The sequence below is a fragment of the Macaca nemestrina genome, chromosome 2 (genome assembly GCF_043159975.1).
Source record: "Macaca nemestrina isolate mMacNem1 chromosome 2, mMacNem.hap1, whole genome shotgun sequence".
Taxonomy (NCBI): Eukaryota; Metazoa; Chordata; class Mammalia; order Primates; family Cercopithecidae; genus Macaca; species Macaca nemestrina.
Window position 1 is genome coordinate 154,718,852 of NC_092126.1, and position 26,773 is coordinate 154,745,624.

The 26,773-nt window shown below is 47.7% G+C and overlaps 2 protein-coding genes and 1 long non-coding RNA gene across 3 annotated transcripts in view; 1 reads left to right on the forward strand and 2 right to left on the reverse strand.

Moving 5' to 3' along the window:
* The window catches only part of LOC105477777 (5-hydroxymethylcytosine binding, ES cell specific), a 29,485-nt gene extending 23,944 nt beyond the window's left edge, over nucleotides 1-5,541 (reverse strand). Inside the window, exons 1-2 of the mRNA XM_011734550.3 lie at nucleotides 5,392-5,541; nucleotides 4,404-4,609 (exon numbers count right to left, since the gene is read on the reverse strand). Of these exons, the coding sequence (XP_011732852.1) occupies nucleotides 4,404-4,586 (183 nt within the window). The 5' untranslated portion in view covers nucleotides 4,587-4,609; nucleotides 5,392-5,541. The remainder of the gene's footprint in view (nucleotides 1-4,403; nucleotides 4,610-5,391) is intronic.
* Nucleotides 5,542-5,578: 37 nt separating this feature from the next.
* Nucleotides 5,579-6,548, forward strand: LOC105477776 (uncharacterized). The gene is made up of 2 exons (XR_984938.3): nucleotides 5,579-6,010; nucleotides 6,145-6,548. It is a non-coding gene; the product is annotated as an uncharacterized lncRNA (long non-coding RNA).
* A 29-nt stretch (nucleotides 6,549-6,577) lies between these two features.
* Nucleotides 6,578-26,773, reverse strand: part of LOC105477775 (COPI coat complex subunit gamma 1) — a 28,209-nt gene continuing 8,013 nt past the window's right edge. The window contains exons 11-24 of the mRNA XM_011734549.2: nucleotides 24,202-24,269; nucleotides 23,795-23,983; nucleotides 19,692-19,787; nucleotides 17,898-18,141; nucleotides 16,371-16,446; nucleotides 15,439-15,542; nucleotides 14,858-14,983; nucleotides 14,477-14,545; nucleotides 12,658-12,800; nucleotides 12,152-12,323; nucleotides 11,666-11,763; nucleotides 9,312-9,450; nucleotides 8,998-9,096; nucleotides 6,578-7,009 (exon numbers count right to left, since the gene is read on the reverse strand). Coding sequence (XP_011732851.2) covers nucleotides 6,879-7,009; nucleotides 8,998-9,096; nucleotides 9,312-9,450; nucleotides 11,666-11,763; nucleotides 12,152-12,323; nucleotides 12,658-12,800; nucleotides 14,477-14,545; nucleotides 14,858-14,983; nucleotides 15,439-15,542; nucleotides 16,371-16,446; nucleotides 17,898-18,141; nucleotides 19,692-19,787; nucleotides 23,795-23,983; nucleotides 24,202-24,269 — 1,754 coding nt within the window. The 3' untranslated portion in view covers nucleotides 6,578-6,878. The remainder of the gene's footprint in view (nucleotides 7,010-8,997; nucleotides 9,097-9,311; nucleotides 9,451-11,665; nucleotides 11,764-12,151; nucleotides 12,324-12,657; nucleotides 12,801-14,476; nucleotides 14,546-14,857; nucleotides 14,984-15,438; nucleotides 15,543-16,370; nucleotides 16,447-17,897; nucleotides 18,142-19,691; nucleotides 19,788-23,794; nucleotides 23,984-24,201; nucleotides 24,270-26,773) is intronic.

The following is a 26,773-nucleotide window of genomic DNA, read 5'->3' on the forward strand; positions in this document are numbered from 1 at the left end:
TATTAGCTACTTTCAAAAGGGGACGGAGTGCACGAATAGGGTGTGGGTCACAGAGATCACATACTTCACAAGGTAATAAAATATCACAAAGCAAATGGAGGCAGGGGGAGATCACAGGACCACCGGATGAGGTGAAATTAAAATTGCTAATGAAGTTTCGGGTATGCATTGTCATTGATAACATCTTATCAAGAAACAGCGTTTGAGAGAAGATAACCTGTCTGACCACAATTTATTAGGTGGGAATTTTCTCATCCTAATAAGCCTGGGAGCACTATAGGAGACCGGGGCTTATTTCATCCCTTCGGCTTCGACCATAAAAGATGGGACGCCTTAAAAAGGGGCCAAGGCCGTCTATAGGCCTACCTTCAGGGTGCATTCTCTTTCTCAGGGATGTTCCTTGCTGAGAAAAAGAATTCAGCGATATTTCTCCTATTTGCTTATGAAAGAGGAGAAATATAGCTCTGTTCCATCTGGCTCACCGGCGGCCAGTTCAAAGTTACCTCTCTTGTTCCCTGAACATCACTGTTATCCTGTTTTTTTTTTAAGATGCCCAGATTTCATATTGTTCAAACACACATGCTCTAGAATTTGTGCAGCTGATACAATCACAGGGTCCTGAGGCGACATTCATACTCCTCAGTTTACAAAGATGTTGGGATTAAGTGATTAAAGTAAAGACAGGCATAGGAAATCACAAGGATATTCACTGGGGAAGTGGTAAGTGTCCATGAAATCTTCACAATTTATGTTCAGAGATTACAGTAAAGACAGGTGTAAGAAATTATAAAAGTATTAATTTGGGGAACTAATAAATGTCCATGAAATCTTCACAATTTATGTTCTTCTGCTGCGGCTTCAGCCAGTCCCTCCATTTGGGGTCCCTGACTTCCCGCAACAACGATTGCACCACTGCACTCCAGCCTGTGCAACACAGCAAGTCCCTGTCTCAAAAAAAAAAAAAAAAAAAAAAAAGTCTTCCAAGCAGAAGGACCCCCAGCTCAGTGCATAAATGAGAATAAGAGATAACATTACACAATGGTCAACTAAATGATCTTTCATCAGAAATTTGCAAGATAACAATATGGAAAAATCTGTAGTTCTCGGTACGGGACAACTCTGACACACCCCTCCCCATCATCCAGACTTCTGGTGGTATCTGGAGATATCTTTGGTTGTTCTGATCTGGGGGATGCTACTGTGGGGGATGCTACTGACATCTAGCACATATAGGATGTTGCTAAACACTCTACAATGCCCAGAATAGCTCCCTACAACAAAAAATTACCCTGGCCAAAACTGTCAATAGTGTCAAGGTTGAGAATTCTGCTCTCACAAATTCCACTGATCATCTTTGAAAGTGTACACTTGACAACTGTAAACCAAACCCGAATGTGAGAACGACGAATAGAAAGTAGTTGAAAAGCCAAAATACTAAAACCATTGCTCAGTATTAGTCATCTTTCCTCTATCTACCCTTTTGGACTTCTGAACAGAACAGCTGGTAGCACTGGGGTGGATAAATGAAAGAGGAAGTAATTTGCAAATCTGTGGTTTCAAATGAAAATGTTGCAATCTATATATATATGCAGGCTGTCGATGATTTGAATGAACTGCTAAAATGGTTCTAAGTTTGCTTTATAATTTATAGGTTTGAGAAAAATGAGATACCTAATATTATCAAAATTAAGAAACCCTAGCAATCTTAACAAAACTTGTTAGAGATGTGAAATCAAATACTATATCAGCAAATTCATACCACTGGCCCAACTGAGGGCTGTATTTGCTAGGAGCTCCACACCTTCCCCATTCCTGGTTCCAGGATGCATCCACTGGAGTGGGGACAGTGGTCTGGATCTCACTTCTAGTTCTGTCCCTCACTGATTAGGTAACCTAGGACAAGTCATAATCTTTCTATACTTCTATCTTTACATGTGTTACACAAATTTTTCTTCCAGCTAACTTTCTATAATTCTAAAGAGGTCATATAAATGACTAAGGCTCTTTTTGTTGTTGTTGTTGTTAAAAACAGGGTCTCATTTGCTCAGGCTGGTGTCTTGAAATTCTGGCCTCAAGCAATCCTCTGGCTTCAGCCTCCCCAAAGTGCTAGGATTACAGGCATGAGCCACTAGGCCCAGTCAGGCTCATACACTTAATCCTGCTCTCTATTCTCACTCTAAATTATGCTTTCCTTTGAAATATGTTTTATGTTCTCTTTTCCCCTTCAAGGTTCTCCAGGATATTTTATTTTGATTCCCCTCTCATTTAAAACAAAAAGTTTCAATACGGAAGTATGCATCCTCTAAAAATGACACAAAAATAACTATTTCATATAAATGGTTTTATTCAACCAAGAACATTAATGTTATTTGATATCCTTTTTTTTTTTTTTGAGACTGAATCACCTAGCCTGGAGTGCAGTGGCACATTCTTGACTCACTGCAATCTCCACAATTTTTTTTTTTTTTAAGTATAGACAGAGTTTCATCATTTTGGCCAGGCTGATCTCGAACTTCTGACCTCAAGAGATCCCCCCGGCCTCAGCCTCCCAAAATGCTGGGATTACAGGCGTGAGCTACCACACCCAGACGTTATTTGTTATATTTCTTTTTGAGACAGAGTCTCACTCTGTTGCCCAGGCCGGACAGAGTACAGTGGCGTAATCTCGGCTCACCCCAACCTTCGCCTCCTGGGTTCAAGCGATTCTCCTGCCTCAGCCTCCCGAGTAGCTGAGATTACACGGGCCCGCCACCAGACCCAGCTAATTTTTGTATTTTTAGTAGAAACGGGGTTTCACCATGTTAGCCAGGCTGGTCTCGAACTCCTGACCTCAGGTGATCACCCGTCTTGGCCTCCCAAAGTGCTGGGATTACAGGCCTGAGCCACCATGCCCAGCCTGTTATCTTTATTTCAAAATGATGTGATACCCTATAATGCAGAAATGAGTCCTTTTTGACTACCATATTATCACAAAAGTTTAAAGAGTATGTACCAGAGGTATAACCAACTTTATAAAGTGATTTTGGCATTATGGATCAAATAGGGTCAAAATTCAGGAAGGAAACAATCACAATTTTTTTTTTTTGAGATGGAGTCTCGCTCTGTTGCCAGGCTGGAGTGCAGTGGCACGATCTCAGCTCACTGCAAACTCCGCCTCCCGGGTTCAAGTGATTCTCCTACCTCAGCCTCCCAAGTAGCTGGGACTACAGGTGCGTGCCATCATACTCAGCTAATTTTTGTATTTTTAGTAGCGACAGGGTTTCACCATGTTGGCCAGGATGGTCTCGATCTCTTGACCTCGTGATCTGCCCGCCTTGGCCTCCCAAAGTGCTGGGATTATAGGCATGGGCCACCGCACCCAGCAAACAATCATGATTTTAAAAAACATGTCAAGGTCATTTAAAATATTTAAGACATAGAGAAACTATTACTTTCTAGAATGAAGCATTTTTATTACGCACACATACACAGACACACACACTTTCAGGAGATAAGGCAAAGAACTAAAACATGAACGTAAGTGACTGGTAATTCCAACACTACAGGGATAAATACTATAAACACAATGAATGCAATTAAACTTCAGATAACCAAACCAAATACATGTTTCTAGCTTTAGTAAAAGACAAACATAAAAATATTGAAAACACAAGCAGAAAGAATAAAACTTTTCAATGTTCAAGAAACATTAGAAGTGTTTTAAATTAACTGATCTTAAGCCTGTCCTGGGCCTAGAAAGTCTGATTAAGCTGGCCTGGTAAGGGGCATAGAAATATTCTTAAATTTTTTATTTTTTCTTTAGGCAGGGTCTTGATCTGTCACCTAGGTGGGAGTGCAGTGGTACAACCATGGCTTATGAAGCCTCGACCTTCACAGCTCAAGTGATCTTCCCACCTCATTTTTTTATTTTTTGTAGAGATGGGGTCTCCCTATGTTGCCCAGGCTGGTCTCAAACTCCTAAGCTCAAGTGATCCTCCCACCTCGGCTTCCGAAAGTGCTGGGGTTACAGGCATGAGCCAGGGCGCCTGGCCTTAAATTTTTTTATTACTATTTTTTAAAGATATTCCAATGACCCTGATGATCAGTGAAAGCTGCTATTTTAAAACACAAAGCTCATATAAATTTGGCATAAATTTGGCATATATTAAGGCTAGTATGCCATGTATAGCAAAGGCATTTAAATTGAGCCTGAAAAATGCTGAAAAATACGTCTTTACCAGTGTTAGAAGCCATTGATAAAACATCTTTCATGAGGTCTAGAGAGGTTCTCAACGGGAAGTCAGAATATAGCAGTAAACGCTGGTTTTTAATATCATCCCAAGAGGCTGAGCACACACCAAACCAAATAGGAGATAACCATCGCGAGGCTGGGTGAGGGGCTAGCATGGTGCAAAGCTGGTTACCTTCTCAAAGTGCAGTCGAGACAGAAGCACTGGGCTGTTGGACTGAGGACTCTTGTTGTAAGAGGGGCAGTACTTATCAGGGTCCCTCCATTCCGGGAGCCGCTGCTGGCCCCGCCGATCCTGGTAGGCGCAAGCTCTCGTGAGAACATCTCTAGGTAAGTGACAGGATGTTCGCCCACACATTCTTCAACACCGTCCCTCGCAACCTTTAAATTACAAAAGGTAAGGAAAAGGCTTACATATCTCAAATATTAGGTCTTATTCCTTGAGTCCCCGCCTTCTCTTTCCGTTCCCACAGGGCCGTGCCCCTCCGTGACCACAGTCTAAAGTCTTCCCCAAGAAGTCCCACAAGGACAAGGATGTGCCCATTTGCTTCGCTCCCTGAGCTCACTGCCCAACTCCGTGCAGGGCACTGAGGCAAGTCCCCAGAGGAGCTCTGCAAAAGCCTGCCTGAGCGCAGGGAAGAGCCGCAGCGGAGGGGGCTTCACGGTCCAACCAAGCAGGGCAAGCGCAGCTAGCAGGGGTCGCCTCCTCCGGGTGACTCGGTGCCCCCAACTCCCGGTCCTTCCCCCGAGTCCCCGCTGGGGTCAGCGCCCCACGCCTGCCAGCACTCGCTTACCTCGAGGGCGGCCACTGGACGGCCCGGGGCCGGGGTGCAGAATCCCCGCCTCCCGCCCGCAGCGTCCCCGGGCCCGACCCGCGAAACTGGGCCGCGGATCCCGCTCCGGACACTGCTCCCCGGAGCGGGGGCCGGTTCTCGGGGAGCAGGTGGCCCCCAGCCACCGGCCGCAATCCCTCGCCCCTCCCCTCCGCTCCGGCCCTCAGACTCCACCGCCCCGAGTTGCCTCACTTCGGCCCAGGCCGCCCTCTCCGCGTCGCCTCGCGTCCGCTCGGGCCTCCGCTCCCCTCTGTCAACCCGCGTCGCGTCCTTACCCCTCCTCTCCCCTCCCCACACCCCGGCCGCCCGCGTCGCCTTCCCTCCCCTCACCTCGCCCCGGCAGCACGCTTCACCTCCCTCAGCTCGCGTCACCTCCTTTGGCTCTCCTCACCGCTTCTCAGCTCCCTTCTGGCCGCCCGCCTCACCGCCCCGCACGTCAGCCCCGCCTCAGCCCGCGCTCCCGGCGCTAGGCCCCGCCTCCTGGGGGGGCCCTTGGTTCTCTCCGCGCCCTCGGGCACCGGAGGCGGCGTCTTCTCCCTTCCGGTTTGGGATGAATCTTTTCTCGTTTCCCCAGGAGACAGTGACTGCCTTGGGGAATGCATCCATCCCAAGCTTCTCGGGACTCCACTTTCTTCCATATTGGCCGTTCCCTGGCGGGGTTAACCTTCCTCCCCGCCCCCAGCGCGTCTCAGGGCCGCCGGCGGGGAAGGTTCCCGCCGCCCTGAGTCTAGGGCACAGGGTCATCGAAGGCGGGAAACCAGGAAACTCCACTCCTTACTTCACAGTCGTGCCAGCCGTCTCACAGTGCGAGGCAAAAATGGAGGAACACTGAATAAATGGAAGTCTGGAGAACTTTCAGGAATCGCGCACTTAGCCCTCAAACGATGGTGTACACTAGAATGAGCCTTTTCTGTCCCCGCACCCCAGCCCGCCAGCTGAATCTCTAAGGGTGAGGCCCAAATTTTTAAAACAGTCCTTACGGGTGTACTTTGTTCTCAAAGTTGGTAAAATAACCTGGCTTGAGTTTAAAAGCCTGCTCCCCTTGGGACCTAAACCGGAGATTTCTTTATCTGCAACCAACAGAGAATACTCTAGAGGGCTGTTCTTCGCCTATGCTGATTCGCTGAACAGGTAGCAGAAACCCCAGGGCACACTCCACATAGGACCTGATGCTGGAACGGCCACAGGACCCAAGCCCTTTGGAGCCTCCGTTTATCGACTACCAGAGGAGGATGCGTTGCGAAGAAGCACGAGTGGGAGGGAGTGGGAACTCAGTGCCTGTTAGCTGATTCACTCAACCAACCTGTACCGCTCCCACCCCTGGGCTTGGTGCTGGGACAGCGATGACGGGGAGAGGGTCCTGCCTCACAGGATTAAAACAGCCACAGGGCTGTGGGTACAAGGGAGACAGGGCACGTGTTCTGCCTCTTGGGGGAGGCCTTGAAGGGGAAGGTGTAGCAATCATTCAATAAATACATGCTGATTTATTAGAGGGATAAGATGGTTTCTTGGGGGATAAATTCAAGAGGAGTCGAGAATGTTTTATTCATTTACAATGTCCCTTTCCTGGAAGGGAGGATAGCAAGATTTAGGACAAGCTAAAATCATTCCCTATTAAAAAAAAAAAAAAAAAAAAGGCACCCCCAAGTAGTCCCGGGTGGGGGGTAGGGGCAGAATAAAAAAAAAATCTGCAATGATTCCTAATTGTTTTTGAATACAGAAGCTTGGGAAGGGGTTTCCGCCAGTTTCATGAGGAAGGCACAACTTCCAGGTAGTGTTGGGGGGGAAGGGCATAAGGTCCTATGCAGGCTGGCCCCTTATCCCACAGATGCCAAGATGATGTCTACTGGCAGCTCCTCCAAACTTCTGGCTGTCACCTGCATTGTCACTGTGTCCAAAAGCAGCAGCCGGGAACGCACCAGGATGTCATGACCACCCCGGAACACACCTAGAAGGGAAGACAGAAGTACAGGCATATACAGCAGAAGGGATTGTACAGGGCAGGCTAAGGATGGCATTTGCAGCAGCCCATCAAGACAGCTGTGGTGTAGTGAAATGGGCAGGAGAGCTGGGCTGAAATCCCTGAGTGAGGGATTTCACTGTGAAAGTCACTGACTCTCGGCTGGGCATGGTGGCTCACACTTGTAATTCCAGCACTTTGGGGGGCCGAGGTGGGTGGATCATGAGGTCAGGAGTTTGAGACCAGCCTGGCCAACACAGTGAAACCCCATCTCTACTAAAAATACAAAAATTAGCTGGGCATGGTGGTGGGTGCCTGAAATCCCAGCTACTTGGGAGGCTGAGGCAGGAGAATCACTTGAACCTGGGAGGCGGAGGTTGCAGTGAGCAGAGATTGTGCCACTGCACTCCAACCTGGGTGACACAGCTAGACTCCGTCTAAAAAAAAAAAAAAAACAAAGTCACTGTCTCTCTGGGCTTCAGTATCCTCAACTACAAAATGGCGGGGATGATAATACCATATTCAGGCTTCTGCTAAGTTCAAATGAATTGATGGACATAAAAGGCTCGTATCTGACGTCACATAGGCTCTTGCATGTTGGCTGAATCTGACAGCACAAATGAAGGGGACAGCCCCACCACGAGAAAACCACAGGGCAGGTGTCTGCAAGACCCAGGGGACTGGGTTGTTTCAATGTGGCTACAAACTGTCAGCTGTAGACAGGGTACTGAAGCAGAGCCTCCTTTCAACCCTGTTTATAAACACTTAGCCAAAAAAAATCATCCCATTTCCTTTTGTTAACTGTTTTAGGTATGATAATTGTATTGTCCTTTAAAAAAGGGCAGGGGTCATTATCTCTTAGAGAAACATAAAGATACAGAAGAATTTACATATAAAATGCTATTTCTGGAGTTTGCTAGTAAGTAATCTGGGAAGGAGAATGAGTGCAGGTACACTCAGCCAACCCTGTAGAAAATAAGACAAAGGATATGAAGACAGTGATCAGAAAAGGAAATACAAATGCCTCAACATTTGAGAAGATACTTAACTTCAATGAAAATACAAAAACTACACTAAGATATCATTGTCCACACAGACTGGCAAAGATCATAAAGTGTGGTAACATATTGTGTTGTCCACAGTGTAGGAAAAAAGGTATACAATTCTATGAAAGGCAACTTGGAGTTATTAAGATGAGAAACACAAATCACTTTGACCTGGTGATGCCTTGGAAAATTTATCCTACAGATATTCTCAGTGTACACATGCAAAGTAAATTGTGTGTGTGTGTACACGATTATTTACTGTAACATCTGTAATAGCAACAGATTGAAATCAAACTAAATGTTCATCAGTAGCGGCTGTTCCACAGAATATGTGGTGCATCCACACAATGGAATACTAAGCAGCTATAAAAAAAAAAAAAAAAAAAAAAAAAAAGGATTCAGTTTGGGATGAAAAAAGTTCTGGAGATGGATAGTGGTCATAGTTTTACAATAGTGTGAATGTACTTAATGCCGCTGAACCACACACTTGAAAATGGCTGAAATGGTGAATTTTATGTATATTTTACCACAATTAAAAGAAAAAGAATGAGGAAGCTCTACATATTGGCAGGAAAGATCTCTTAAGATGCATCGTAAAGTGAAAAGCAAATTGCAGGACAATATACCATTTGTACATAAACATTTGAGTTAAAAAAAGGAAATGTGTTCCTTTATAGCAATAAAATAACTGCAAGGTTATACAGGCATTGTTTGTAATAGTAACACTGGTCGTTTCTTGGAAGGGAATCTCAATGGCTGGCAGCCAAGGTAAGGTGGAAACATTTCGCTGCAGATTATTTTATAGTTTGCGAATTTTAAATGCTGTGAATTTTGACTCCCCGTATTTACAGTTAAGTCCTTAGCCCAGGATCCAGTGGACATCCAGGCTGTAAGCTATCCAGGCCCTTCCCACCTGGAAATGCCACTTACCAGCCAGAAGCAGCGTGTGGGTATTCTTGTTATCCGGCACTTTGTCTGACCTCTCACAAGGGTGCATTCCCAAGAACTTCACAATATTACCCACAGCCTCTATAGTGAGAAATCCCAATATTGTTAAGCCATCTTGTCTGCCCTTTGTGCCACCACCACTCCCCCATGTTCTGAAGGGCTTTTAATGAAATGGCATTTGACATATGTGCCCCAGACATGGCCCTGGATCCTTGGAGAGAAAAGGTATAAGCACTTCAACAGTACCCAAAGATCTTGAACGGCAAGTAGGCCAGAGGTCATTCCCAGGATTTTACCTTCAAGTGTCTTGATGGTAGACAAGGTGAATGTTTCCTCCTTCTCAAATTCATCCCCTACCTCATCCCAGGCTGCTTCGAAGTTCAGTTTCATGACCTTTTGAATGTGATCAGCTACAGTAACTTCCAAATCTTCCAGCTGGAGAGATGGAGATAGAAATCAAGCACCCATCCACACACTCTGCTCTGAACTCATCCACACATCCCTTCCTGCCAACTCTTTCTGCAGGTGCTTGCTCGGCACTGAGGACTGTGCTAGACTCTGGGGACACAGAACAACTTGACCAGGTACCTATCCTTGAGGTGCCCACAGGCAAGTGGTATCCCTTCAACAGAAAATGCCCTAATCCCAAGTACCAATCTACTAACTCATCCTAGAGCTGCCTGCTGTGAGATCACATATCTTTTAAGACTGCCTAGTGTCAGTGCTTCCAGGATCTGGCATACAGGGAATTACATAGCATTCTCAGAGGTCTGCTTCCTATGCCTGTCATTTCTAGGGGATGATGAGCTCTTCAGGAGCAGCAGCTGTTTCTAGTTCAGCAGAAACCTCCTACCCCAGCTGTGTCCTCTGGATTTGACAGATCCTGAATCTCTGTCTCCATTTCAGCTGTGTCTTCTCTGAACTTGACACATAATACTCCCACTGAGTCCACATGAAGGTTCCCCATTCGTTCTCCCATCAGATTTTCACTGAGGCCCTACTCCTGTGGATGTTTACAGTGTATATAAATACAACTTCGACCCAGCTCTTTTTTTTTTTTTTTTTCTATCATCTCTGGGTGGGCTCAAACAGACCCAGCTCTCTCAAGGAGCTCACTTGGTCTTAAAGCAGTTCCTGCCTCAGGGTCATTTCCAGCTTAAGGAAGGTCCATCCATCCTCAACTGTGACTCTAGGATGACACAATGGTGAATGTCAGCTGTATTCCACCATGACTGTCCCTCTAGTCAGGAGGAGTTCTAACAATCCCCATCCACAGGCTGAGCGTAATGGTCTGCACTCAGATGGCCCTGAGCCACTGCCCCAAGGTCAGACCCCAGAAGGATCCTGTACTTAGTTCCATCGAGCTAAGATAGGAGAATTTAGAAGGGCTATTCCAGTGCATGAAAGGACTGCCCAGCACGGCAAACAGGTCAAATGTATCCAGAAAGCATTTGACAAAAGGAATCAAAATGTCTTAAAATCATGCTTACCCTTTGACCCAATTATTCTCCTTCTAGGAATCTATCCTAAAGAAATAATCTAAAATGCAGATAAAAATTTATATCTAAAGGGATATTTAGTGCAGCATTATAAATAGTGAAAATATGGAAACCCAAATGCCCAACATTCAAGGAGTGAAAGGTCAATCAAGTTTTGACATAGTATATAACAGTATTTTAAATCCACTAAAAAAATTGTGTTTATGAAGTATTTGTAATGACACTGGAAAATACACTATGGTTTTAAAATAGCAAGGTCTACATTATAAGAATGATTCCAATTATACCACTGCCCCCCAAAAGTAACTCTGAAGATTATGAGTAATGTTTTCCTGTTGTTCATACTTTTGTTTTGTATTTTGTTTTTGTATTTCCCAAGTTTTCTTTTTACACATGAACATGTATTTCCATAAGTTTAAAAAGTTATTTTAGGCCAGGCGTAGTGGCTCACGCCTGTAATCCCAACACTTTGGGAGGCCAAGGTAGGTGTATCACCTGAGGCGAGGAGTTCGCAACCAGCCTAGCCAACATGGTGAAACCCTGTCTCTACTAAAAATACAAAAAATTAGGCAGGCATGGTAGCGGGCGCCTGTAATACCAGCTACTCGGGAGGCTGAGGCAAAAGAATCACTTGGGGCCGGGCGCGGTGGCTCAAGCCTGTAATCCCAGCACTTTGGGAGGCCGAGACGGGTGGATCACAAGGTCAGGAGACCGAGACCATCCTGGCTAACACAGTGAAACCCCGTCACTACTAAAAAATACAAAAAACTAGCCGGGCGAGCTGGCGGGCGCCTGTGGTCCCAGCTACTCGGGAGGCTGAGGCAGGAGAATGGCGTGAACCCGGGAGGCGGAGCTTGCAGTGAGCTGAGATCAGGCCACTGCACTCCAGCTTGGGCGACAGAGCGAGACTCCGTCTCAAAAAAAAAGAATCCCTTGGACTCGGGAGGCAGAGGTTGCAGTGAGCCGAGATCGTGCCATTGCACTCCAGCCTGGGTAACAAGAGAGAAACTTCATCTCAAAAAATAAAATAATAAAATAAAATTTTAAAGAGCTAAAAAGTCAAAAACAGCTCCAGTCTGTCTGTCAGTTTCTGAAGGGAGTTGCTTTGCAGCCTCAGCACAAAACTGAGCTTCCTGACACCAGGCTCTTACCACATACTCATCCTCATAGCCTTCGTCATCGGTCTCCCCAGTGGTGGGATCACAGTCCTTGACGGTGAACTTCATCATGCAGCTGAATGTGCAGGCCACTGTGGGGAAGAGAGACTGGGTAGTTAGGAAGTCCCCAGACTGCAGGGGACGGGCTCCTCCTGCAGGGAACAAGCAGGCAGGGGTCACAGCCTGCTTTCTAGGCCCCTGCTATGTTATTAGTAGCAGCAACAAGCCATACAATCCTACAAAGCTGGACAGAGGGCGCCACCTTGTAGGACAGGAAAGTCAAGTCATGAGTTCTAGTGAGATCCTGTCTCTTTAAAAAAATTTTTTTAAAGAAGAGCATTTGGGACTCAGCTATTCTTCTTGGGACTGAAATCAAGGAGCTGAAGCTCTAATAAAAGGCAAACAACTGGTGCCCAGTCGCCCACCTCCTGATCCCATGAGCTCCCATAAGGATAGGGTGGTATCTGGAGAGGGTCTCACCAGCTGTGGGGTCTTCTTTGGGCAGTGCCACCAGTGTGTAGCAGGTCCCAGGCTGGTTGTAGGGCAGGCTCCGGGCAGGCACATAACAGAGCACCTCATAGGCCTCAGTGGGCTCCATCTGCACTGTGACATTCTCCAAGGTCTGGTCATTGAGTGTGTTTGTGCAGTCAAACTGAACAGGGAAGAGAGGGGAGCTTAAACATTGCTCTAGGTCTGAGCCATGCTGCAGAGGAAGAGCCAGGAGGTCCCACCTCTTTCCTGTTGACCAAGGTGATTCCCATCCCAGTCCCCCTGCCCCAGGCTCCCTGTCTCCATGCTGATAATCAGGAGCCATGGAGGCCCTGGGTCAAGAGATATGTGAGACAGGCATGTTGGGGACAGATTCTGTCATCAAGTTGGGCTCCCAACCAACACAGTGTGGGGACCCATGTCCCTACAGGACCTGCCAGACCTGGGACAACTCCCTGGGCGCATGCCCCAGCAGGGCCTCAGCCCACCTTGCTCACCTGAAAAACCATGTGGTTGGTGAAGGTGTGTTTGGTGCAGCGGATGACATACTCCGTCTCTGACTCAGTGAGGGCCACGGGCTCAGGCGAGGACTTGAAGAGGGGCCCAAGTCCCCGGAACTCTGGCACCGCCGCCAACTGCTCTGAAATCCACAGGCCACATTCACTCAGCTTCTAAATCCCCAGACCAACTTGTGATGGTTTCTAATAAATTCCCATGACCATTCTCAAGGTGTTCCACCTACCTTAGATGGATAAATATGTTTACCCAACTGGCTACTCATTATTTCCTGAATATATCCATGCATTTTCTCATCTCCCTGACTTTGCTCATGTGATACAACCCCCAACAAATACTCTCCCCATCTCTGTACCATGAAAGACCTCAGAAGCAAAACACTGATATGAGACCACAAAATCCTAGACCTAATTGGAGATTCCCCCGGTTTTAGAAGCTTAGCAAGGATTTCCACCCCCTAGCTCAGCAAGGATTCTTAAAAGAAGGTGACAATTAGGAAAATAAGATCAATTAGGAAAATAAGATCGATACTACTATAGCTACAAAATCAGACAAAGTAACAAACTGGTCCTATATATTTGTCAGTTAAGACAAATGGCCAATAAAGAGATATTTCAGAATGAGAGCGTTGCAGAAAACCCAACTTAGAATGGTCTGTGTCTGGTTAAGACCTATGCCTACACCCTATGGCCAGGTTCAAGCACTGGATTTAAGCACAGGCCCATGGGACCCCACCCTGGCTGGTCCTGGCATTCCTTGCAGACTAAAGGGAATAACCCAAGTGAATGAGGCATCTGGTAGATGTGTGCACATGGTGTCCACCTATAATGGCTACAGCTACCACTCTTGCACCTATTCTATGGCAGGATTCCTCGCACTATGACCATGGATCACCTGTATCAGAATTACTAGGGGTTGGCGGTAGAGCTTGCTAAAAACTCAGATTCCATCCCAAATCTACTACATCAGAATCTCTGGTTTCAGGATCAAGGAATTTGCATTTCTAATATGTTTCCTCAGATTATTCCAATATATACTGATATTTGAAGACCACTGCTCTAAGATTCTCAACTTGTCTTCCCAATTAATTGAACTCCATTAGAACAGGAATTGTGCTTTGAGGCCAGGGATCTGATATTTTTCCCTGTACTTAGAAGGTACTCAATTCACGTTTCAGACATAGAGAAAGGTGGGCCTTATTGTTATTATTTTGCTTTTTTCCTCCACAAAAAGTCGGCCTATGCGACTGCTTCAGCCCTCTGCAGCCTGAAGACTGAATCTAATGAACACGCAGGCAATAAAAATCCCAGAACAATCTAGGCTAGATATTAGGAGCAACTTTTGGGCCACCATGACCATCAACCACCAAAGTGCTTTTCTATTGCTATTTATTTTCTTGGGAGTCAGAGTTTTGGCCTGATACTTACTACCTGGGGGATTCTGTTGATAGGGTTTCAGACTCTTCTTCAATAAAACTGATACAATTATCTTGATCACAGTGTTGTTGTAAAGACAAATGAGGCAATAAATGTCAAGATCTAGGAAAGTTCTTGGCACTGAGCCAGTTTGATCTGGATCTTAATTCCAGCCGCTCCTACCACTTTCTCTCTCTGAACTTTCAATTCCTCAGATATTGAAGGAAACTAACAACCACCATCTGAGGGTCAAATGTGATACTAGGTCTAAAGCATCTCAAGGGCCCAGCACTCAGGAGAGACCAATAAATGACAGTTCTTACTCTTGATCCCCCTGAGGAAACTGAACCCAGGTCCCAAGCACCCCCCAACCACTGTGACTCACCCTGGAAGATCTCCTGCCTGGTAGCTGCCACTTTCTCAGGCTGTTTGACTGCTGTGATGGGGGTGCTTTCTGCAGGAGCAAATTATACACATGATGACCAACGGCTGCAGTCATGGGGCAGTGTGGTGGTGACCCCAGCGCTGTTACTCAGAGATTATGAATACTAACCCTCCTGAGAGTGGAAAGCACAGGACATGTGAGAGAGCACACATCTGTGTGTATGTGTGTCTCTATTTTTGGGAGCCAGAGGCGGAAAGGATCATTTCCTCCTCCCAGCATAACTCCCACCCGTCCCAGTTAGGTTTAGTGGCTTTGCAGCCAATGCAGACCCTCTGACAGAGGCCTGGCCTTGATGGCCTCTGGGAGGAGTATAGGTGTTACCTGTTCTCTGCTCTGCCATGGGCGCTGTGGCCAGGGGTACAGACTTGAGGTCAAAAGGTTTTTCTGATGGTTCTAGAGTGTACTGCTGCAGAGCCCTCTCCAGACCAGGGATGGACACAGTCAGACCTAGAGGCGAAGAGAGGTCACCATGTCTGGCAGACAGAGCAAAATGCGCACCAGGGACCACCATGGAGGCCCTGGGTCCCGAAGTTACAAGTCCTAAGTGGTACGACCCTGAGAAAATCACTTTATTCTCTAAGCCTCTTCATTCTCAGATACATCCTCCCTTACATGGTAGGTGTGAGGAATAAACATACATACAAAGTGACTTGTAAAGGGTAAAGTACCGTAAAAATAAAGTTTTTATTAATGATGAGAGTTTGAATTCACTGGACAATTTCCACCCACACTGGTGTGACCTGAATGACCCAGGACCTCCTGAGGTCACCGTGATGCCATGTGGTTACCAGGCAAGTCCAGCCACGAGCATCTGGCCTCGGATTTCCCCTGCCCAGGGAGTGATGAGAAGAACCACAGCTCCAGTAAGGTGCTGAGTCCAAGGTAGCTAGGGAATGACTCACCATTTAGGATATAGCCTGCATTGAGGGCCTTCTGCTTCTGCTCCAGGACATTTAAGTAGAAGGTGGCTCGGTCCCTTACTTCATTGTCATCATCCATCACACACCTGCAGCCGGGACACAAGGTGGTCCTGACTGGGGCCCAGCAGGGATGGCAGGAGGGATCCTGCAGGGCTTCATTAGAGGCAAGTCCATAGGGATAACAAGTAGACTAGTGGTGGCCCCAGGCTGAGGGTGGAGGGAGTGAGGAGAGGCCACATTCATGAACATTGAGTTCCTTTTTGGGATGATGAAATGTTTTAAACCCAGGTTGTGGTGATGGCTCCATAACTCTGTGAATATGCTAAAACCCATCAAACTACACATCTTAAATGGGTAAATTGTATGGTATGTGAATTATATCTCAATAGATTTTTTTTTTTTTTGAGATGGAGTCTCGCTCTGTCACCCAGGCTGGAGTGCAGTGGTGCGATCTCGGCTCACTGCGAGCTCCGTCTCCCGGGTTCACACCATTCTCCTGCCTCAGCCTCCCAAGTACCTGGGACTACAGGCGCTCGCCACCACGCCCGGCTAATTTTTTGTATTTTTAGTAGAGACGGGATTTCACCATGTTAGCCAGGATGGTCTCAATCTGACCTCGTGATCCACCTGCCTCGGCCTCCCAAAGTGCTGGGATTACTGAGCTACTGCACCCAGCCTCAATAGAGCTATTTTTTTTAAGTGGGCAAAATAATTTAAGTTACCAATTGTCACATCTGGTTGGTGCGATTTGTACAGCATTGTTTTTCATGCTTTTCTATGCTTTCTCTTTTTTTTCTACAATCAGTAGCTGTAACTTTTCTCTCCCTTCTCAGTTAAAAAAAATAAAGACAAAGGAAAGCTGCTTGAGTCTAAGGGAATATTGTTCCCATGAGGGCCCCTGGGCCTAGACTCACCTCTTCAGCAACACCAAGATACTGGGTAACATCTCTTCATTCTGGGCTCCAAACTTGGCCAGAGCACTCACAGCACCTGTGTTTAGGAAGCGAATGTGATTTACCCAATGCACCCTGACAACTCACTGGGCACTTCCAGCACTCAGAATGGGTCTTCAGGCAGAAGAGCCCCAGAGGCAAGAAGTCTCAAGCCAGAAGGCCCAAAGTCACTATCAACACAGTGAGTGGCTTTGGGTGGATCTTGGCGCCACGCCAGTCCTCAACTTCCTTATCTATTTAATGGAGAAGGGAGCCAGATGGGATCAGTAGCTCCCATTCTAAGGTTCCAGGAGCTATTTTCAAATTAACCATGATGAGGTCACAGAAGCTGGCTATAATGTAAAGCTCCTCACCTTCCATATCCAAATGGCGTCAATTTGCAGTTAAGGCTCAGAATAATATAAATGAGAAAGGGAAAAATTACTTAAAGATTATCAATTGTTGAAAGAAGAAAATCTGTCCAGTGGGGGCATGAAAAGAAATTAAAAATAAAGAATAGGACGGTGGCTTACTGAACTGTAAACTTACATAAATGCGTGAATTTTATGGCATGTGAATTACACCTCAACAAAGCTTTTTTTTTTTTTTTTGAGAAGGAGTAGCTGGGACTACAGGTGCCCGCCACCACACCCGGCTAATAGTTTATATTTTTCAGTAGAGACGGGGTTTCACCGTGTTAGCCAGGATGGTCTCAATCTCCTGACCTCATGATCTGCCCGCCTCGGCCTCCCAAAGTGCTGGGATTACAGGCGTGAGCCACCACGCCCAGCCAGCTTTCTTTTTTTTTAAGCTAAACATCAACATATAGTGAAAGTTAAAAAAAAAAAAAAACCACTTAAGGCAAGGCACAGTGGTTTTGTAATCCCAGCACTTTCAGAGACTGAGGCAGGAGGATTGCTTGAGCTCAGGAGTTTGTGACCAGCCTGGACAACATAGCAAGACCCAGTCTCAATTAAAAAAATACTTAAAAAAAAAAAAACAAAACACAACAAATTATAGGGGTTAAGAACCATGGCTGAGCACGGTGGCTCACACCTGTAATCCCAGCACTTTTGGGAGGCCAAGGCAGGCAGATGACGAGGTCAAGAGATCGAGACCAGCCTGGACAACATGGTGAAACCCCATCTCTACTAAAAATACAAAAATTAGCTGGGCATGATGGCGTGCACCTGTAGTCCCAGCTACTCGGGAGGCTGAGGCAGGAGAATCGCTCGAACCCGGGAGGCAGAGGTTGCAGTGAGCCGAGATCACACCACTGCATTCCAATCTGGTGACAGAGGGAGACTCCATCTCAAAAAAAAAAACAAAAAAAAACAAAGAACCATTCAACCAGATGACATGTAAGGTCCTGCCTACGATATTATGAAAAACAGCTTGTGCAGCAAGAACAGTGAGTGCACAAGTCCCCACTGGAGGCTCAGGTCCCTTTGCTGGGACATTTATTCAAGGGCAGTTAAGTTTCCAAGTTCAGCCCTGGCTCAGACCTACCTGCCCGGACCTCCTCATGCTCCAAGACCACTCGGTTATAGATGAAGCGGATGTACTTTGAGGGGTTGGTGGTCTTGGGACCCTCCTGGCCCAGGAGATGTAGAATACGGGTGGCCAGCACTGTGAACTCGCAGTCCTCGATGAACTCGCACAGATGTGACAGCCCTGTCTCCTTGCTCTCTGAGTTCTCCTCAATGATGCTGATGATGCAGTCCACAATGGCGCGCTTGTACTCAAAGCCACCCTGCAGACAGAAGCTGAGCTGAGCAAGGAGCCTGCTCTCTCCAGAAAAGAGCTGAAGACCTGAGCTGGACCAAGTACAGTTGTCCAAACATAGAACTTGGAGACAGGGCACTTGGTTCTCTGGGCCTCTATCACTCTTTCCTGTCAAACAAAAGGCTGGTCAGGCACAATGGCTCGCACCTATAATCCCAGCACTTTGAGAGGCTGAGGTGGGTGGACCACTTGAGCTCAGGAGTTCGAAATCAGCCTGGGCAACATGGAGAGACCCCATCTCTACAAAAAATAGAAAAATTAGTTAGGCATGGTGGTGCATTCCTGTAATTCCAGCTGCTTGGGGGTCTGAGGTGAGACGATCGCTTGATCCCAGGAGGTTTAGGCTGCAGTAAGCCGTGATCATGCCACCACACTCCAGCCTGGGTGACAGATCGAGGTCGGGCACCAGTGGCTCACGTCTGTAATCCCAGCACTTTGGGAGGCCGAGGTAAGTGGATCACCTGAGGTCAAGAGTTTGAGACCAGCCTGGCCAACATGGTAAAACCCCGTCTCTACTAAATATAAAAACTTAGCCGGGCATAGTGGCAGGCACCTATAGTCCCAGCTACTCAGGAGGCTGAGGCAGGAGAATCGCTTGAACCCAGGAGGTGGAGGTTGCAGTGAGCCAAGACCGTGCCACTGTACTCCAGCCTGGACAGCAGAACAAGACTCCTACTCAAAAGAAAAAACAAAAACAAAAAAAACTGCTATCATGCATAGTGTCTCCAAAGTGCTAGGCCTGGCCAGGCATGATGGCTCACACCTGTAATCCCAGCACTCAGGTGGCTAAGGTGGGAAGACCACTTACAGCCAGGAGTTCGAGACCAGCCTGGGCAACCCAGCAAGACCCCATCTCTACTTAAAAAAAGCAAACACAATCACCAAAGTGCCCGGCCCATTAGCTGACGACTCACTAAACATTAGTGCCTTCTATAACATTCTTGGGAAACGCAAAGACACTCAAGGCAATGGCTCCTCTACTGCCCAGTCCATGGGCCACTCTGGGGCTCGGTGAAAGGGGTACCATGTATCTGAGGAACAAATCTACTCCATGAACATTTGCTATTGCTCCTAAGAATTAACCCGTTTTGTTGAGACATCCAAAAAAGGTGGCATACGTGAATCAGAATTCACATCAGGAACAGAAATAGAACCAATGTCGCATTATTAGCACCAGTTTCACAAGAAACCACCCCTCGAGCTCCTGGAATGGTCCGGAATATTTCTGCACTAGAGTCCACGAGAAAAGAATATGCATTTTCCCATCTTCTGCACAAGCATCACCTCAGGACATCCAGTTTTTAAAGTCAGGCTGGTGAGTCATAGTTATTACTGTAATTACTAGCAACTGGTACATGTTTACATATCCACAAGAAGTTTAAAGGGTTGCAGGCACCATGAAAACCAGTTGGTCAACAGGCTAACATGAGCACACGCACAAAGTTGAGCATGGAGCCAGTGGTCAGGTCACTCCCTGCACCAAGAGACCTGGCATCCCCCAAATGCCCCGACTCTTACCTCTTCCCGCAGCATGGTGAACAGGAAGTTCATGAGGACTGCATGTTTGCGAGGATATTTCTGACACAGGGCACTGATGGCCTGGACAACCACCACCTGAATGAAATAAACATGCATGAGCAGCAGGCCCTGACACCAAGATGGGGTGACTCAGTGCCCTCAGTGCCCACTGAGTCCTTCCTTTGGTAAGGCCAGGCCTTGGGCATGACACAAGGGCAAGGAGACCAGAGGAACTCAACTCCATGCTTGTAAGGGCACAATTCCTGAGCCCACCCAGGGCAGTGCCAACAGCCCCAGTGTCAGACTCTCAGACTCTGGGTCCCCCAAACTCTGCTCTTCTACTCAGGCTTCTTAAGTCTCCGAGTCCCCTCCACCCAACCTGTCCTGCTTCTCTCCCTACCACTGGCCCCCACTGATGGTTCCCACCCATCATCTCCTCTGGTTCCTCTTTGGTTAAGCCTGTCTCTGGGGTATTCTGTCCTTGGCTGCTTCTCTTCTCACAGTCTCTTCGGCAATCTTATCCCCTCCCATGGCTTTAACCACCTCTTATATGCCACTGACTCCCAATATTTATTTCCTGTCTGAGCTCAAGACCTGCCATTTCCAACTGCCTGCAAGACAACTCAACCTCGTACCCATAGCACTTCAAACTCCACATGTCTGCAACCACAATCATCTCCATCTCCTTCCCCTTCCCTCATCCAATACCCCATCTTTTCCTCCTCCCACAAACTAGTCAAGAGCACCACTGTCAGCTCAAAGTAGAAAATAGCATCATCTCTGTTGACATCCACCCCTCAACCCTCATACCAACCCTGCCAATAGGCATTATTCCTCAAAAAGCTCTTGCGCTGTCCCTCCTCTCCTACTCCCGCTGGTTCAGGTGCCATCCTCTCCTTCTGAATTACTCCAACAGTCTCTTTGCCCAGTCACCCCTCCACTCTGCTCCGGAAGCACTTTTTTTTTTTTTTTTTTTGGGGGACAGAGTCTTGCTCTGTCTGGAGTGCAGTGGCACAATCTCAGCTTACTGCAACCTCCACTTCCCAGCCAGGTCAAGCAATTCTCCTACCTCAGTCTCCGGAGTAGCTGGGACTACAGGTGTGAGCCACTATGCTGGCTAATTTTTGTACTTTTTTAGTAGAGACAGGGTTTCACCATGTTGGCCAGGCTGATCTCAAACTGCTGATCTCAAGTGATCTGCCAACTTCAGCCTCCCAAAGTGCTGTGATTACAGGTGTAAGCCACCGCGCCCAGCCAATTTTTTTTTTTTTTTTTGAGACGGAGTCTCATTCTGTCGCCCAGGCTGGGGTGCAGTGGCCGGATCTCAGCTCACTGCAAGCTCCGCCTCCCGGGTTTATGCCATTCTCCTGCCTCAGCCTCCCGAGTAGCTGGAACTACAAGCGCCTGCCACCTCGCCCGGCTAGTTTTTTGCATTTTTTAGTAGAGACGGGGTTTCACCGTGCACGTTAGCCAAGATGGTCTCGATCTCCTGACCTCGTGATCCGCCCGTCTCGGCCTCCCAAAGTGCTGGGATTACAAGCTTGAGCCACCGCGCCCGGCCTTTTTTTTTTTGAGACAAGGTCTCACTCTGTCACCCAGGCTGGAGTGGCAGTGGCATGATCATGGCTCACTGCAGCCTCGAACCCCTGGTCTCAAGTGATCCTCACACCTCAGCCTCCCAAGTAGCTGGGACTACCTGGCATCACCACATATGGCTAATTTTTTAAAAAAATTTTTGTAGGTCGGGTGCAGTGGCTCATATCTGTAATCCCAGCACTTTGGGAGGCTGCGGCAGGCAGATCATGAGGTCAGGTAGATTGAGACCATCCTGGCTAACACGGTGAAACTCCGTCTCTACAAAAAGTACAAAAAATTAGCTGGGCGTGGTGGTGGGCGCCTGTGGTCCCAGATACTCAGGAGGCTGAGGCAGGAGAATGGCATGAACCCAGGAGGTGGAGCTTGCAGTGAGCTGAGGTCGCACCACTGCACTCCAGCCTGGGCAACAGAGCAAGACTCCGACTCAAAAAAAAATAACAAAAAAAATTTGTAGAGATGAGGTCTTGCTACGTTGCCCAGACTGGTCTGAAAATTCAGGCCTCAAGTGATCCTTCCTCCTTGGCCTCCCAAAGAACTGAGATTACAAGCACAAGCCACCGTGCCCAGTCCCAGAAGGATCTAATATTCAAGTCTCACTGTGTCATTTCAGCCTGCAAAGTATTCTTTTTTTTTTTTTTTTTTTTTTTGAGACGGAGTCTCGCTCTGCCGCCCAGGCTGGAGTGCAGTGGCCGGATCTCAGCTCACTGCAAGCTCCGCCTCCCGGGTTCACGCCATTCTCCTGCCTCAGCCTCCCGAGTAGCTGGGACTACAGGCGCCCGCCACCGCGCCCGGCTAGTTTTTTTGTATTTTTTTAGTAGAGACGGGGTTTCACCGTGTTAGCCAGGATGGTCTCGATCTCCTGACCTCGTGATCCACCCGTCTCGGCCTCCCAAAGTGCTGGGATTACAGGCTTGAGCCACCGCGCCCGGCCAGCCTGCAAAGTATTCTTGTAACCCACAGGCAGAGTAGACTGCTGCCTACTTTGCATAATCCACACTACAGAATTTACCCCAATATATGCATATTATTGTCTGCTCTGACTAAAACTCTCTGGTGACATACTACATGTTCTATTAATTAAAAATTGTGAAATAACAGAATTACAGAAATTGAGAACAAATTAATGGCTGCCAGGGGTTAGGGATAGAGAGGTGGGAATGGGCGTGGTTATGAAGAGGTAACATGAGAGTCTTGTGGAGATGATAGTTGAGTGTCTTCACTGTGGTGGCAATTTCGAAAGTCTCCATGTGACAGCTTGCAAAGAACTTCATATATATACACACAAAGGAGTTGCCTGTGTAGCTGGTGAAATCTGAATGAGGTCTATGGATCATGCCAGTGTCACTTTCCTGGTTGACATTGTCCTGTGCTAGCATGGGATGCTGGCACTGTAGGACAGGGTTGATGGAGGGGTGCATAGGACTTCTCAGTATATTTCTTTGTAACTTCCTATGAATTATTTCTTTTTTTTTTTTTTTTTTGAGACAGAGTCTTGCTCTGTCACCCAGGCTGGAGTGCAGGGGCGCGATCTCGGCTCACTGCAAGCTCCGCCTCCCGGGTTCACGCCATTCTCCTGCCTCAGCCTCCAGAGTAGCTGGGACTACAGGTGCCCGCCACCACACCCGGCTAATTTTTTGTATTTTTAGTAGAGATGGGGTTTCACCGTGTTAGCCAGGATGGTCTCGATCTCCTGACCTTGTAATCTGCCCATCTCGGCCTCCCAAAGTGCTGGGATTACAGGCATGAGCCACTGTGCCCGGCCGAATTATTTCAAAATATAAGCTCAAAAAATACATCCTTCCCTGTCCCAAAAGAACACCTTTCCAATGTCTTCCTTGCAATCAAAACCCTTTACCTGACCATGGGCCTTACATGATTGAGCCCTGTATATTCTGACTTTGTCACCTGCACTGGCCCCACAGCTCTTCCGCCCACTGGCCTTCTCTCTCCTTGACTCGTTCCTGCCTTTCCTCCTGGTTCTTTGCACTGATCCAGGTTTGAGCTCAAATGTCACCCTCCAGAACGGCCTTCCCAGACCATGTTCCTCCTAGGATCATCCCTGCTGTATTTCTACACTCTTAACTGCAATACCCATGCCTGAGATGATCTCATCTATTCCTTTCTTAACCTGTTTACTGTTCCTCTCCCATCCCCTGAAAGGAAGCTCCAGAAGGGCAGGCACCTGCCTTGTTCACTGCTATGTTCCCCTCTTGTCACTCTACATAGCAGACAGCAAGTGCTCAAGAAATACTTGGACAACAAATCAAGGAACCCTTAACTGGCCTGGAAACTACTGTTCTTTCAGTACAAGGGGACGATATGGATGAAGGCCTGGAGGCAGGACTACACACATTTCTCTGAAGGCCAAGCAATGCGCTGGCCTCCTCTTGAGTCCTCAAGGCTGACCAGCCCCTCAGATCAGTCCTGGCAGGAAGGCTGTGGCCACAGAGAACAGGGATAGAGCTCCTTTCTCTGGAGGCCATGGGTGTCCCGGGAGTAGCAGGTACCTTGAATTCATCCGAGATCTCTGACATGAAGGAGGAGATCTGCTTCATGAGGCGGTCGATGCTGCTCTCGCTGCCCGTCTTAAGGAGGGTGGTGATGGCCAGCGTGGCAATGCTGCGGTTTGAATCTGTGACCAGGTTCTCCAGATCCAGATTACAAGCTGTCACAGCTGATGGATGCTTCATGGCAACCTGTTTTGGGAGGACAGTGACAGAGAGGGCAGGACCCCAATGCTGTCACTACATTTGATGGTTTGGCCCAGTCAGAAGTCCTTTGGATGAGATCATCTCACCATCCAGAAGAAAGTAACTGTGACCAGGGCTATTATCCTTCCCAGCCAGGTCAGAGGCTAGGACACACCTCCAGTTGGATCAGACAGCTTCCTCCAATCCCCAACCTGGACTCTTACCTTATTGAGGGTACGAACAGCAGCATAGCGGAGAGCAGCCTTGGGTGAGCTGCAGAAAAGCTGGAGCACTGTGGGGAGATGGATGCCACATGTCAGGCTGCCTTCACTGCTGGACAGCTGGGAAAACCAGGGGCAGCTGTTCTGACTCAAATCCTCTGCTCAGTTCATTTCCCTGCTGACACCCCCATCCCGACCTAAGACAGAGAGCTCCCCTCACCCTATGCACCTGAGCCATGGACAGAGGCCATAATGTCTGTGAGTGCCCAGGGGTTCCCGTGAGGGCTGTTATTCACTGGGCATCTGCTGTGTGCCAGGTGCTGTGCTATACAGTGGACATGCCTCACTTCTATAGCTTGCAGCCACCACTAGCCCACTTTACAGGTAAGGAGACTGAGGTACAAAGGGGAAAGCAAACTTTAGGTTGGCAGCCAGTAAGTGGCAGAACCAAGATTAAATTCTAAGACTGCCTGCATCTGCAGCCTGAGCACTTAACCTCTGTGAAGTAACATTCTACACCTGTCTCCTATTGTGTCTATAGGATCCAAAAGAACTTCTCCCTCGGCACTAAGTCCTCTCTTAAACAAATGGTTTATTTCCTTTAACTACATGACAGCCATTCGGGTACCATATCCCTCCCTTGCCCTGGCTGCCAGGAAGCTCAGAGCTAAATTTGGCACTCAATCACAGGAGCGAAGATGACTACTGTTTTCTGGAATATCTATGTTCGTTTCTTCATAACTTGGCTTTTATTCTCTAATACTTAAAAAAATTTTTTTTCGTAATGTTTATTTTGAAAACCCTACTTTATTTATATCTTTCATTACTCTGGAAATATGGGGGATATAATAAGAATGAATGAATACCCAAATCAGTGAGTGAATTCATTAATTCTTTTTTCTTTTTTTTGGAGATAGAGTCTCCCTCTGTTGCCCAGGCTAGAGTGCAGTGGTGCAATCTCGGCTCACTGCAATCTCCGCCTCCCAGGTTCAAGTGATCCTCCTGCCTCAGCCTCCTGAGTAGCTGGGATTACAGATGTGTGCCACCACACCTGGCTAATTTTTGTATTTTTAGTAGAGATGGGTTTCACCATGTTGGTCAGGCTGGTCTCAGACTCCTGACCTGGTGATCTGCCCACCTTGGCCTCCCAAAGTGCTGGGATTATAGGCGTGAGCCACTGTGCCTAGCAGTTCATTCTTTCTTCATTTCTAAAGAGGAAGGGAGACTTCTCTCTCCAAACATGAACTCCATCTGTTTCCCTGACCAAGTTTACACTGTTATAGTAGAGAATAATAGAAAAACAGGAGGCCCAATCATTTCTCAAAACCTGGAAATCTAACTCTCCTGCCACAACATCTTTGCTTTCCATTGGCCTGTTCTAAAACACTCCCCACTTCTCTTCCACTTTGAAAGTGCCGAATCCTAGCCACTAGACCACCAGGGAGATTCTCTTCCACTCTGAATCCAGGTTTCTCACCCTGAGTGCCTCTCCTTTTCTTTCTTTTTTTTTTTTTTTTTTTTTTTTGAGACGGAGTCCCGCTGTCGCCCAGGCTGGAGTGCAGTGGTGCGATCTCGGCTCACTGCAAGCTCCGCCTCCTGGGTTTACGCCATTCTCCTGCCTCAGCCTCCCGAGTAGCTGGGACTACAGGCGCCCGCCACCTCGCCCGGCTAGTTTTTTGTACTTTTTAGTAGAGACGGGGTTTCACCGTGTTAGCCAGGATGGTCTCGATCTCCTGACCTCGTGATCCGCCCGTCTCGGCCTCCCAAAGTGCTGGGATTACAGGCTTGAGCCACCGCGCCCGGCCGCGCCTCTCCTTTTCTAGCCTCTCAACATACCCACTTTCCAGTACCAACCACTTTGCACCTCTTCACAGGCTTTCTCCTCCCTGACAGGGGGATTCCCACACCGGGAGCAGGGCCCTGAACAGAGACACCAAAGACTCCAGGACTCAAGGCTGCTGGCTTCCCCTTAATAACAGCAAACAACGGCTGGGCGCAGTGGCTCACACCTGTAATCCTAGCACTTTGGGAGGCCAAGGAGGGCGGATCACAAGGTCAGGAGTTCGAGACCAGCCTGGCCAATATGGTGAAACCCCTGTCTCTCTAAAAATATAAAAATTAGCCAAGCGTGGTGGCGGGCGCCTGTAGTCCCAGCTACTCAAGAGGCTGAGGCAGGAGAATCGCTTGAACCCAGGAGGCAGAGGTTGCAGTGAGCTGAGATTGCGCCACTGCACTCCAGCCTGGGCGACATAGCGAGACTCCACCTCAAAAAGCAAAAACAAAAAACAGCAAACAGCAAACAACAAACATGTTGCCTTCTAAGCAATTTGTCTAGATCACACATTTTCTGGCTATATAACCCTATGTAATAGGCATGATCTATCATCCACATCTGAGAAAACAAAAGGAAGGCATGGAGAGAATGGGTGGCCTTGCCAGGCTTGCCCAGCTGGTAAGGGGCAGAGCCAGGGCTCTATCCCAGGCTGCCCTGCTCCAGTGCTAGAGCTAGAGGCTCAGAACGACCCTCTATACTATTCTCTCCTTCACTTGGAAAAGCTCAGCCCCAGTTCACATG